The 11,711-nt window shown below is 32.1% G+C and overlaps 1 protein-coding gene and 1 non-coding gene across 4 annotated transcripts; both read right to left on the bottom strand.

The window, feature by feature from the left end:
• Positions 1-7,216: 7,216 nt before the first annotated feature.
• On the bottom strand, positions 7,217-10,400 carry LOC117917646. 3 transcript variants are annotated; one of them, XM_034833988.1, is made up of 4 exons: positions 9,717-10,400; positions 8,308-8,391; positions 7,739-7,855; positions 7,217-7,577 (listed from the first exon to the last, which is right to left on the bottom strand). In XM_034833988.1, the coding sequence occupies exons 1-4, from the start codon at positions 10,015-10,017 to the stop codon at positions 7,405-7,407; spliced, it is 675 nt and encodes a 224-aa protein (XP_034689879.1). In that variant the 5' UTR covers positions 10,018-10,400; the 3' UTR covers positions 7,217-7,404. The 3 variants fall into 3 exon arrangements, with proteins under 3 accessions (XP_034689879.1, XP_034689877.1, XP_034689878.1); XM_034833986.1 differs by having other exon boundaries at positions 8,308-8,409; XM_034833987.1 differs by having other exon boundaries at positions 7,217-7,574; positions 8,308-8,409; positions 9,717-10,398.
• On the bottom strand, positions 10,267-10,426 carry LOC117919491. The gene has a single exon (XR_004652087.1). It is a non-coding gene; the product is annotated as a U12 minor spliceosomal RNA (small nuclear RNA).
• Between the last annotated feature and the right edge of the window lie 1,285 nt (positions 10,427-11,711).

Here is an 11,711-nt window from a genome sequence, read left to right on the forward strand (position 1 = left end):
CGGAATCTGAGTTTTCATGCTTACTTTGTTTTGGTTCTTTCCCGGTTACTTGGATTCCTTTGATGAATAACTGTTGTGTCGTTTTGCTCTTTTGGGCTTGGTATCTTATCAATCGTATTATTACCCCCGGTTTCCTCCACTTGTTCTGGATCCTCTTATTAGCACAAGATGCAGGATCTAGTTCAATGGCTTGATTGCCTTCCCGTGGCTATGCTCTGTTTTTGTTCGTTTTTTTTTTCTTTTTTTCTCTGTTCATGGGGGTTGTAGGGTAAGGATTTCAAATCCCTCGGGTTTAAGGGAAAAGTGAAAGAGGAGCAAATAGTTCTCGTCTTTGAGGGGCATGAAAAGAAAGTTGAAGGTTTTGATATTAAGACACATCAGCATGTCCCAAGAGGTTTCATCATACGAGAAGTGTCTTACAGATATGAATGAAATGAGCTCTACCATTCAGTCTATAAATGGGGCAGCAAATAGATTCCTATGAACGTTTTAAGGTCAAATTTATGGAAGGGGTTAAGGGATAAAAGGAACTTTACAATAAGGTTTTAGAGTTGAAAGGGAGCACAAGGGTATTTTGTCGATGTAGGCCGCTGAATGGTGAAGAAATTGCAGCTGGAGCTTCAATGGTGGTTGATTTTGAATTTGCCGAGGATGGTGAGCTTACAGTAAAATCAAATGGGGCACCCAAGCTTCAAGTTTGATGCTGTCTTTGGTCCCCTGACAAACCAAGCGGATTTTTTTTTATGACAACGCATCATTTACAGCCTCAGTTCTAAAGGGGTACAATATCTGTGTATTTGTTTATAGGCAGAAGAGATGAGAGTGGAGTAGAGAAGATCATGTGCGTGGGGCAGAGGGTAGAAATGGATAAAAGGGGCATGGAAGTTGGGCTACAGCAATGCATGGAATTAATTGATAAAAGAAAAAAAGAAATGGGTTTTGTTGACACGTGAAGAAACTGGCACTTTAAATTCTTTCCATTTTCTTTAAAAAAAAAAAAATCTCCTTGTTTGTCTTATATATTCTCAAAAGATCCTTTAAAAATCCCCTAAAATTTTAAAGTTCTAATTTATTTACTTATTCATTTTTTTTTCTGAAACAAAAAAAAAAGAATTATTATTATTACCATTTTCGAAAAAATCTTCTAAAACCCGATTATAAACTAAGTTTGTCAAACTCTAATTCTCGAAACTCAATTCCTTAAATTTAATTCTTCAAAGTAATTTTTTTTTTCTTTCTTTTTTTTTCTTTTTTTAAGGTTCTAATTTTAACTTTAGTTCTCCAAGATCCGAATTTTTAAATTTAATTTTTCGAAAATCCCACAATTCCGAATTTAATTATTATTCTTGTTATTATTATTATTATTCCATACTTATTTATTTATTTCTTTTAAAAATTCCAATCATTAAAATTCAATTTTTCAAAAATCTGACTTCCTAAATTAATTTTCCATCTCAAATATTCGACTATTCACTTTCATCCGTTTAGATATTATTCTGGTTATTATTATTATTATTCCGTATTTACTTATTTATTTCCTTTAAAAATTCCAATCATTAAAATTCAATTCTTCAAAATTTAATTTTCAATCTCAAATATTCGACTATTCACTTTCATCCGTTTAAATATTATTCTTGTTATCATTATTATTATTTCATATTTATTTATTTATTTTCTTTTAAAAATCTCGTTCCTTAAAGCCCAATTCTTCAAAAATCTAATGTCCTAATTAAATTTTCAATCTCAAAACTTTCACTATTCAGATTTCATTCGTTTAAATATTATGTTTGTTAATTATTATTATTATTCCTCATGTGTTTATTTATCCTCCTTCAAAAATCTCATTCCTTAAAGCCCAATTTTTAAAAAATCCAATGTCCTAATTAAATTTTCAATCCCAAAAGTTCTACTATTCATCTTTATTCGCCTAAATATTATTCTCGTTAATTAATATTATTATCCCATATTTATCTATTTATTTCAATAATTAAAGTCTAGTTCTTCAAAAACCCAATGTCCAAATTTAATTTCCAATATCAAAAACTCCACTGTTCACATTCAGCTGTTTAATGATTATTTTCGTTATTAATGTTATTCCATCCATTTATTTAGTCACTTGTTCATATATTAAAGATCTCATCCCTAAATAATCTCTTAAATTTTCAAATCTCTAAGTTTAATCTCCAATCTCTAAAATATTCTATCTTTCGCAGTTTTCCTAATCTTTATTATTTCGCCATCGTTATTATTCCATTCATTTACTTATTCACTCATCCACCTATCCACTTATTTAAAATCCCCCCTCTAAATAATTCTTCAAATTTCCAAATCTCTAAATTCAACTCCCAATTTCTAGAATTCCCATCTTTATAATCATTTATCCATACTTTCGCTATTCTGTTCATTTATTTATTGACTGGTTCATTTATTTAAAATTTCATCCCTAAATAATTCTTTAAATTTCCGATTCCTAAGTTCAATTTCCAATTTCTGAAATTCTAACTTTCACTATTATTTATCCAGTTATTATTATTTCGTCATTATTATTATTCCATTCACTTATTTATTCACATTTATTTAAAATTCCGTCTTTAAATAATTCTTCAAAATTCCGATTTCCAAATTTAGTTATCTCAAACTCCAATTTTCCAATTTTCGAACTTAATTATCAGTTTCCAATATCTTAATTCTCGCATTTCTTCCGTTACTTATTTATTATTATCATTTTATCCATTCATTTTTAAAAATTCTGCCCCCGAATGATCCCCAAGATTTCCAATTTTTATAATTATATTTTCACAGTTTCTACTTCTCAAATGATTTTCAATTCTGGTTTCCTTCAAAATTTAATTTCCGAGGTCCCAATTTTCGTAACTTAATCCCGAACTCTCAAATAATTTTCAAAGTTCCAATCTCTTTCAAATTTAACTTCTAAAAAAAAAAAAACTCATTCTTACATTTAATTTCTAAAAATCCTGTTTTCAAATAACCTCTAAAACTCCAATTTTCAAATAATCTCCAAGACTCCAATTTTCAAATAAACTTCAAAAATTCAGTTTTCCCTCGAACAGTTTTAATTTCTGTTTGGCAATGTATGTGATAGGTTTTGTGCTTTTTATTTTTTATTTTATTGTACACTGACCCCATTTTTATGATAGCGCATTGCTCGTTCGTGGCCCAGGTATGCATCCACTTTCTTTCTAGTCATTCTCTATGCATGTTTTGATTCCCATATGTGCATGATCGATTTGAGTATCCATTGATTTTCTCATTGATTGCCATGTCAACTTTATTTTACTAGTAGAGACCCGACTTTAGGGACTTAGAGGGGTGTTACGGTCTTTACCGTACCTTCCCAATAAGTAACCTGACCCCCGAGCCCGATCCGGTTTTTCACAGACCACCTTTTCCAAAATAAGGAGTCGCACTTAGGGTTTTCTTTCTTATTTTGTTACCCTTTAAAAATAAAACAAAAATAAGTGGCGACTCCAAGTCATTTTCCTAATAAAAACAAATCATTTTTCACAAATAAAAATCGAGCTCGCCATCGAGTGGGAAACGCATGAGCCGAAATGCGGGGTCCACAATGGGTCTAACCTAAACCATCAAGGTGACTTCTCCAATCGGATCACATAGGACCCTGTGGGCTATAGGACCCTGTGGGCTCACACTTAGTGCTAGCTTACCTTTTCCCATATTTATCTACTCATATGCTAGCTAATTAAGCAAGTCTACTAAGCTTCAACTGCACCTAGTATACATCGCAATCCACTTTCCTTAAGAGTAATGATAAGGGGGGCTTGGTGAGAGATTAAAGCAATAGTTTCTTCCGTGAGGACTTCTGCTTTCATCACCACATACTATTATAACATCTTAACATCTCACCTCAATGCCCTAAATCCAATGTATGGTCCTTAAAAAATGGTGGCTATAATCCATCTTAGGTTTCCTAAGGTTTGCTCAAGCCTAAGTCACTCTTTTTTTATGAATTCCCTACAACTTTCTTAGTTTTAAGAAGTTTTTTATCATCTTTTTTAGGCTAATCTATCCAGTGTTAGCTTTTTCTTTTCATAGTAGTATTGATTTCACTAACTCTTCCATCTTCCACACTTCCTATTTATAGGGCACATTCAGTGGGGTATACTTGCCTTTGATCATCTAAATGCTACTGTTTAGTGTACTAGTCACTCCTTTATTGTCCCTCTTGTTTGGAGGACCTTGATCAATTGCTTGGTCCTTCTTAGGGACGCTTATCCTCACTTCCACGAGGATTGACAAGGCCAGCTATGATGATTGGCTTCAAGGTTGAGGCCCTTAAATCTTCTTCTAGTGCCATGTCATTTCAAGCTTTAGTGAATAACGCCTCCATTGTCTAGGTTGGCTTCTTAGTGAGGGATTAGAATAGTTCAGCGATATAGTGTATGTTATGCCCACTCCAAGGGCATGACGGTCATTTCACATATCAAACTCGAAGGCTCAAAGTGGAAACGACACAAACATTCATCTTGTAATTGGAAATTACCAATTACCAATTACCAAATTCCTGCTTAGAGTAGTGGAACAAAATTTTAACATCACCAAATATCAATTTTAAAACTAACACATCAACCAAAGTGTTATTGTCCAAATAACTCTAAACTCAAATAATTCAAATGGGAATTAAAATCTAACATCTAAACAATATCCAAAATAAAGTTTGAACCAAAATCCTAACAAAGAAAAATTCCCCAGCCTAGCCATCACTTCTCGCCCGAACTAAGAGTACCTAAAAAATTATCAATGAAGGGGCATAAGCTTAAAGTCCAATAAGGAACATCAATACAGTTTTATGGATCAAACATTTTCAATTATAATTACAAACAAAAAATATAACATATATTCATTTTCATAAAAACTTTTAAGTTAAACATGTTAATTACATTCAAAACTTTTCAACAAAACTCTCTCATATCTATTCCAAAACAAGTTCTCATCAAAACCAAATCAAATACATTTAAAATGTCTTTACTCTGATTATCGAACAACAAATAATGTCCAATTAGGTGGGACTTCACAAATAAGTAACTAGTTTCAAATCTGTTCCGTTTAAGGTGAACAAAACCAAAGGTCAAGAATTATAATTCATTGACTAAGGCCATAAGGTCAACTATTATAACCCGTTAACTAGGGTCATATAATATCAACCGTTATAACCCATTGATTAGGGCTGAAAATGTCAACAATTATAACTCGTTGACTAAGACCATATAAATTAAAGTCAAACACTTAATTTCATTAATTTAAAATTATCAAACAAAACATTATATCTCCATAATTTTTCATTTTTCATAAACAAAGAAAATGTTCAAATATATTTTTCATACAAAAGATATATTTGATCCATGCATAAAGATAAAAATAATATTTTTACACATTTCAAAATACAATATAAAAATAAAATTATTTTCTTTTACAAAATCTGCATTAATTTCGCTTATCTTGAATAAACACTCAAAATCTTGAAGTATTTAACCCTGAAAATTTTCCTCCTCACCTAACATAATATTATACACAACATTTATAATTGATTATTTATCTAAAGATATAAATTTGACAATCCTAAAAATATTTTATTTAGTATTAGGGATCCTAATTAATTTCTCATGTTAATAATATTACTACCCAATATTATTTTCAACTTCCTAAACAATAATAATATAAATTAATGAATTTCCAAATTTTTACATTCCTTTCAAATCATTTTATAACCATTTACTTCTTTTATATACTTAAATTATATTAAAACATTTTATTATTAATCCCAATATCCCCTTTTACTTAACAAACTACCCATGTGCTTTTAACAACTTCTATAACCTCATCAACTCCACTCATTATTATTATTATTTTAATTTATTTCACTACCACCTTTTGCCTTTTACAGGTGCAAATTGATTTTTTTATTTTTTTTTATTTTCACTCAACAATCTCACAATCGCTCATATTCGTTCTTCTTTTCTTTTTCTTCTTTCTTTTTTTTCAAAATTGCTGCCCCCACATACTACCTCAAATTCGAAAATCCAAAAACCCTACAATTGTTCTTATTATTTATTTATTCATTTATTTTTCCAATCTAAAGCCTCCACAAACAATTTATTTATTTATTTTCTAAATCTAAAATTTCTTTTCTTCCACTGATTTTTCATTCATTTTTTTTTTCTATTCAATTGAAATTTTCAAAAGTTTCCTATTTTCATCATAAATTAATCTACATTCATAAATTTCCAATCTTTTGATCTAAAAATTAATTTAACAAACCCTAATCTAGATTGAGATCTTCTAAAGAATATCTAAAGTATTTAAAATTAATTAATGAATATAAAATATTAATTTAATTATTAAAATCTTACCTAAAAAATTGATTTTCAAACCTAAATCTCCAATTCTTTAATCCTATACTCTCTGATATTTTTTATCTCCATGTAAAAGGGTTTTCTGGGCAAAGAAGATAAGAAATATCTAATTTATGCAATTTTAAATACAAAAAGACATTTTTACCCTTATTAAATTAATTAATTTTAAATTATGATTTTACCCCTAAATTGGGTTTGGGTATTACAGTGTCATCCATTCTTGAAAGGCACTATGGTTGTAGCATCTCTACATCCTTCTTCCTGAGTCATTTTGAGGCAAACCTTTTGATAAAGTTTCTTAGTCTCGTTTGAGGTCTTTTGCATCTTGAAGTGGGCGTCGAGGCTTTTCTTTTACCTAATGGAGTGCATGTACGAGGCAAATATTGCTGTCAGAGTTCCAAAGTCAGGGAGCGGGAGCTGGAGAACCAAGACAGAGCTGAGCCCAGAGGCTGAAGAGAATTTTGTACAACAGCCCGTTGTTCCCTTGCTCTAAGATCATGGATCCCCCATCCCGTCAAACAGGTTAAATTGGGAGGAGGTTAGTGCTATGTTCATACAGCTCAAAGGGTCCTAGATTCCGTTGCTCTTTCCACCAAGGTTATGCATATGCATCTATCATGTAATTAACTTTACCGAATTGTCGAGGATTGGTTTGAGCCATTTGTAAATATAATTTATTTGTATCATTACTCTTGGTTACATGTTTTCTTTTGCTTTCAACGACAGAATAAATTTCTTGCTGGTGTTTCTTTTGATTTCTAGGATGCATCTTTCAGTTCATACAATTTTTCTCAAGACAGTTGTAAATGCATGTGAGTCTTAGATATCGGAGAATCATGGACACTTACTTCTCAGGAATATTTTTATACCATAGCATTACAGGACAGCCTTCTATGAACTTTAGGTTGTAACCATTTGGTTCTCACTGATAAATATTTACAGAACTAGCATTTTGATGGGAACACAACAAAACAAAAGAAACACCAGACAAGGCAGAGGCAGGAAAACTTGATCATCTAGTCCTTTTGCAAAAAGGGGGGATCACTGTCTCATCCTCTCGCATCCTTTTCATATTTTCACTGTGACTGCACCAGAATTGGGTGTTCAGAATGGAACTGGGCAAGGTATCTTTACTTCCTTGGAAACATGAACTTTGTCTGTAAGATAGATTTGTACCAGGACCTGCTTGGGTAAAGAAGAGATGCAAGAAATTCGAACATCAAGAATGAACAAATGATATTCAGAGTTAAAGTAGGTAGTAGTAGGCCCATCAATGGCCAAAAGGACTACTAATTCATAATGTGAAACAAGTTGAGGTTCATAGTCTGGACCTCAAGTTAATGTACCTGATTCAGTTGCATGCACTCTCAACTTCTTGGGCTGGTTGACATCTCCCACTGATTCCTTTCTCTTTGAGCCAAAACCATTGCGTTTAATCATTAGATTATCCTCATCTTTGCACCCTGAAAAATCCATATCTTCATATTAGTGAATCTGTACAGGTACAGGCACATTTCTGAGTTGCAAAAGATGGTCAGAAAACACCAAATTAGTTGCAGTGATTTTCTTTAAGCAAACATAACCCGAATTTATTGGGTGCATACACGTTCAATTTATCCAGTGCTGAACAATTTCAGCATTCCTATTTCACTTGATGGCTAAGACTAGAGATTGGACTAATTGGTGGATATGAAGCTAATAATCAGTGATTGAAAATATGGCAATATGCATTCAATTAGTCCTAGTGCTAAACAATTCCCAATTTCAACTTCACTTTATGATTATCTGATTATTTGTCATACTTTATAAATACTAGAGATATACTGACCAGTGGATATAAAGGCGATGACCAATCATAGGAAATACAAGTTACCCAATAAATATCAAGTCAAGTTACATTAGTAGTAAATGTTACCTGAGTTTGTTTCCCTCAACTTTATCTTTTTGAGGGAATCTTCAAGCTGTGGCTTGCTGCAAGCAAGAACATCCTCATGATCATCTGCAGGGTCATGTAATCCTGTAGAATCATGAGCTAGTATAAATGGAGGAAACAGAGAATACAATTTCACCGAAAAAGAGATATATCAGAAGTGGATAACATATGTATCAACAATTGAGATTAAGTTTCACAAACTAACAATGGCTATTGAATCAAATCCTCAGTCACAAGGATTCCCAACCCCAAACTCAACAGTTTTCTTGCTTTTTGGATCGCATTCCTTAAATGAAAACAATAGCAATGGACTTTTCCCAAGAAATTTATCTACATGCATATTTTCCCCTATTAGATTCATCTATGATTTGTTTAAGCTTTTGCTGCAGTTTTACCATTATTTTCACTGACATTGACATCTTGACCTTCTCACAAAATTTTTCTGATTTCCCTAACTTCAAAGTAGTTTTAGGAACTCCCCAAAATCCCAAATTGGTCAATGATTTTCAATATAATACTGACAATAAGAACACCGGAAGCCTATTGGGTATGCTGGAAGCATCCTAAACCCACGGTAACAAGTGAGCATGTGGGATTCAATAATTTGATCTGGGTTACTTCAAACATGTCTGCTATATTGTGTGCAACTCAAGGCATATGAACACTAGTAGATATAAAGGAAAATAACCCTTCCTCATGCCTCTCGTGAACTTTGTTCCCCATCCAGAAAGTTGCAAGTGAGAGATAGTATCAATACCAACAGTAAGAATGCAAAATATAAAGCTGACTTTGAGGGGAAAATATACCTCAAACGTTCTAAAGGTATGGATGGATTTATTGATGTTGAATGAACTACTAATCAGTAATGACAAATTGGTAGACAAGTAATACCATGTTTCTAAGTGAACCCAGCAAAAATTTACATGAGATACCAACTTGAATATGGAATTGGGGAAAAAAAACAAATTAGGGAAGAAATTGGTGAACATGGATGCAAAACAATGTATTAATAGGGATTGGAATTGGAAATAATTTTGACTGATTATTTCAGCAGCTTCCAATTCTGTGGAATTTGAGATTCAATGAATTCAAATTCGATTCCAAATTGTAATTCCATTTTCTTTCCACACTATTTGAATAAAGCCTAATTTCTAAAATTCAGAATTTGGGTAAAGCAACAGAACCCCTAAAACCAATTTCTCATTGCTGAGAAAACGAAGGAAACGAAAAGAAAATATCAAACCCAGCTCCAAACTAAAAGGAAAAAAGACGAAGGAAAAAGTACAGTTTTAAATGAGTTCCGTTTCTTTTTCCTCCATTTTCTGGGCATCCAAACACAGAATAAAATAAAAAATAAAAATAAAAAAAGAAGAGAGCATAGAGCCACGTACTCTTAGTACCGGGTCTACAGAGCTTCCCGTCGACGACGAGGGGGTTGGCATCGACAGCGCCGGTGGGGAGCGAGCGAGAAGAGAAGAAAGAAAGGAGAGAGTTCCAGGTGAGGGATGAGGAGATGAAGTCACGGCCTTTGCTGATGAAGTGGCCGTTGAGCTTGACAGACCAGGGATCAAGCCCAAAGGTCCGGGCAATAGAACCAAGGTCCAGCCTCTGATCCTCACGAGCCACGTAGGACACCACCTTGGAGAGCGATGGGCAGAAGAGCTTGACGGTCATCCTCTTCTCGCTTGCCATCGATCTACACTCTCTGCAATACTCTTTTGTCCTCTCTCAAAGTCTATCGGCTTCATCTCACTTTTTAGAGGGTGTTTTGTTTTCGCTTCCAACGGCTTCTGGAACTCTCTCCATAGTTTTTAATTTTATATTTGTAAATAATTTATTAATTTTTATTTGAGGTGTTGTACAAAATAACAGGCACTTAAAAATTTAAAGAAAAAACCAAAAAGTAACGATCCTGAAATTATTTTGTACTGTGACAGGGCCGGGTTTGGGAGGCCCGCACAAGCGAGTTCTGCAAAAGTAAGCAGCGTCAGCGCTCGGCCAGCCCTTAACCCCTCCATAAATTCTTGCGCATCATAGAGATAGGCGCGGCAAGCAGCTCTCACCGCTTGCTTTGTTTTCCTTACTCATTAGTTTAAGGCAGTTTGAATGGTGCGATAGATCCTATATTTATAGCCTTCAAGTTCTGCATGACTTTTACGGCTTTTTCGATGTGGGATAGTAGGAAAGAGTTTGACCATACCTGAAATTCAGCAGCAGGAGTCCAACTCCATGTGATATTTTATTTGGGACTTATGGACTGTGGCAGAAAAAAAAAATTATCCACTACCTCACAACTTAAAAGACCTCTAGTTTTCGTAATTATCAAACTTTAGGTATCAGCTCACAAATTAAAGACCACGTTTTCCTAATTGTCAAACTTTGGCCAGGATATTATTGTATTCTGCGCAAACCCAAGTTCTATTCCTCTTCTGGAGTTAATAATCACAAACTCTTGTAAACATCTAACAATATTATTCACTATGATGCCTATAATTTAAACTCTAAACACATGAATACAATAATTATATAGTAATATTGATATAGTTTATATAAGATATGATCAAATGAAACTTATAATAAACCATTTTATTAATAAAATGGTTTAATTTTCAAGGCATACAATGGCAACACATATTGTTAATAACTAAATTGGAGCACGAGACTCTGATGCCATGTAGAATTTTGCACGAAGGTAATCTTTTCTTATTTTATATATTTCGATCTAGATGTATAGAGATACATGCATATTGGTAGAGAATAATTACAATAAGATGGTATTTGGTAAACCAGTGTAATGACTTAATTTGATTTAATAACTTAATTTAAGTTACTAATTAGATTAAATATATTTGGTAAAATAACTTAATATTACAACTTAAAGTAAAAAAAAAAAAAAAAAAACTTTAAATATTAAGTCAAAATAGTCAGGTTATTTTTAATTTCAAATTCTTTTTATTTTATTTACCCATAATAATGAGATTATATTTTAGAATTATGATTCAACATTCATGACTCATTCTTAATAATTATTTTATATATCTATAATACTTTAAATATGAATGTTTATAAATAAATTTATTGTTTAAAATTAATGATAATAAATATTAGTTAAAATTTAATGAGGGTGAATGTGTCGATTTAATAATTTAGAATAAATTTTAAGATAACTTTACCAAATAATTTTGACACTTAAAATAAAAAATAAGTAATAAATTTTATGTTTACAATTTAAGAATAATTTAACTTAAAATTAACTTAAATCATTAAGTAAAAAGTATTAAATTTTATCAAATATCCATTAAGACAAATATGGAGTTGCCAAAATCATGGGTTTAAACCAAAACCTTATTTTGTTATCATCAAAATCAAGATTAACCATATATATT

This window comes from Vitis riparia, chromosome 7, assembly GCF_004353265.1.
Source record: "Vitis riparia cultivar Riparia Gloire de Montpellier isolate 1030 chromosome 7, EGFV_Vit.rip_1.0, whole genome shotgun sequence".
NCBI lineage: Eukaryota > Viridiplantae > Streptophyta > Magnoliopsida > Vitales > Vitaceae > Vitis > Vitis riparia.

Coding starts and splice junctions, on each gene's coding strand:
- LOC117917646 (XM_034833986.1), bottom strand. CDS start 10,017: ATGGCAAGCGAGAAGAGGATGACCGTCAAGCTCTTCTGCCCATCGCTC. Junction 8,410..9,716: donor CTGTAGACCCGGTACTAAGA/GTACGTGGCTCT, acceptor ATGATTCTACAG/GATTACATGACCCTGCAGAT. Junction 7,856..8,307: donor GTTGAGGGAAACAAACTCAG/GTAACATTTACT, acceptor TGGATTTTTCAG/GGTGCAAAGATGAGGATAAT.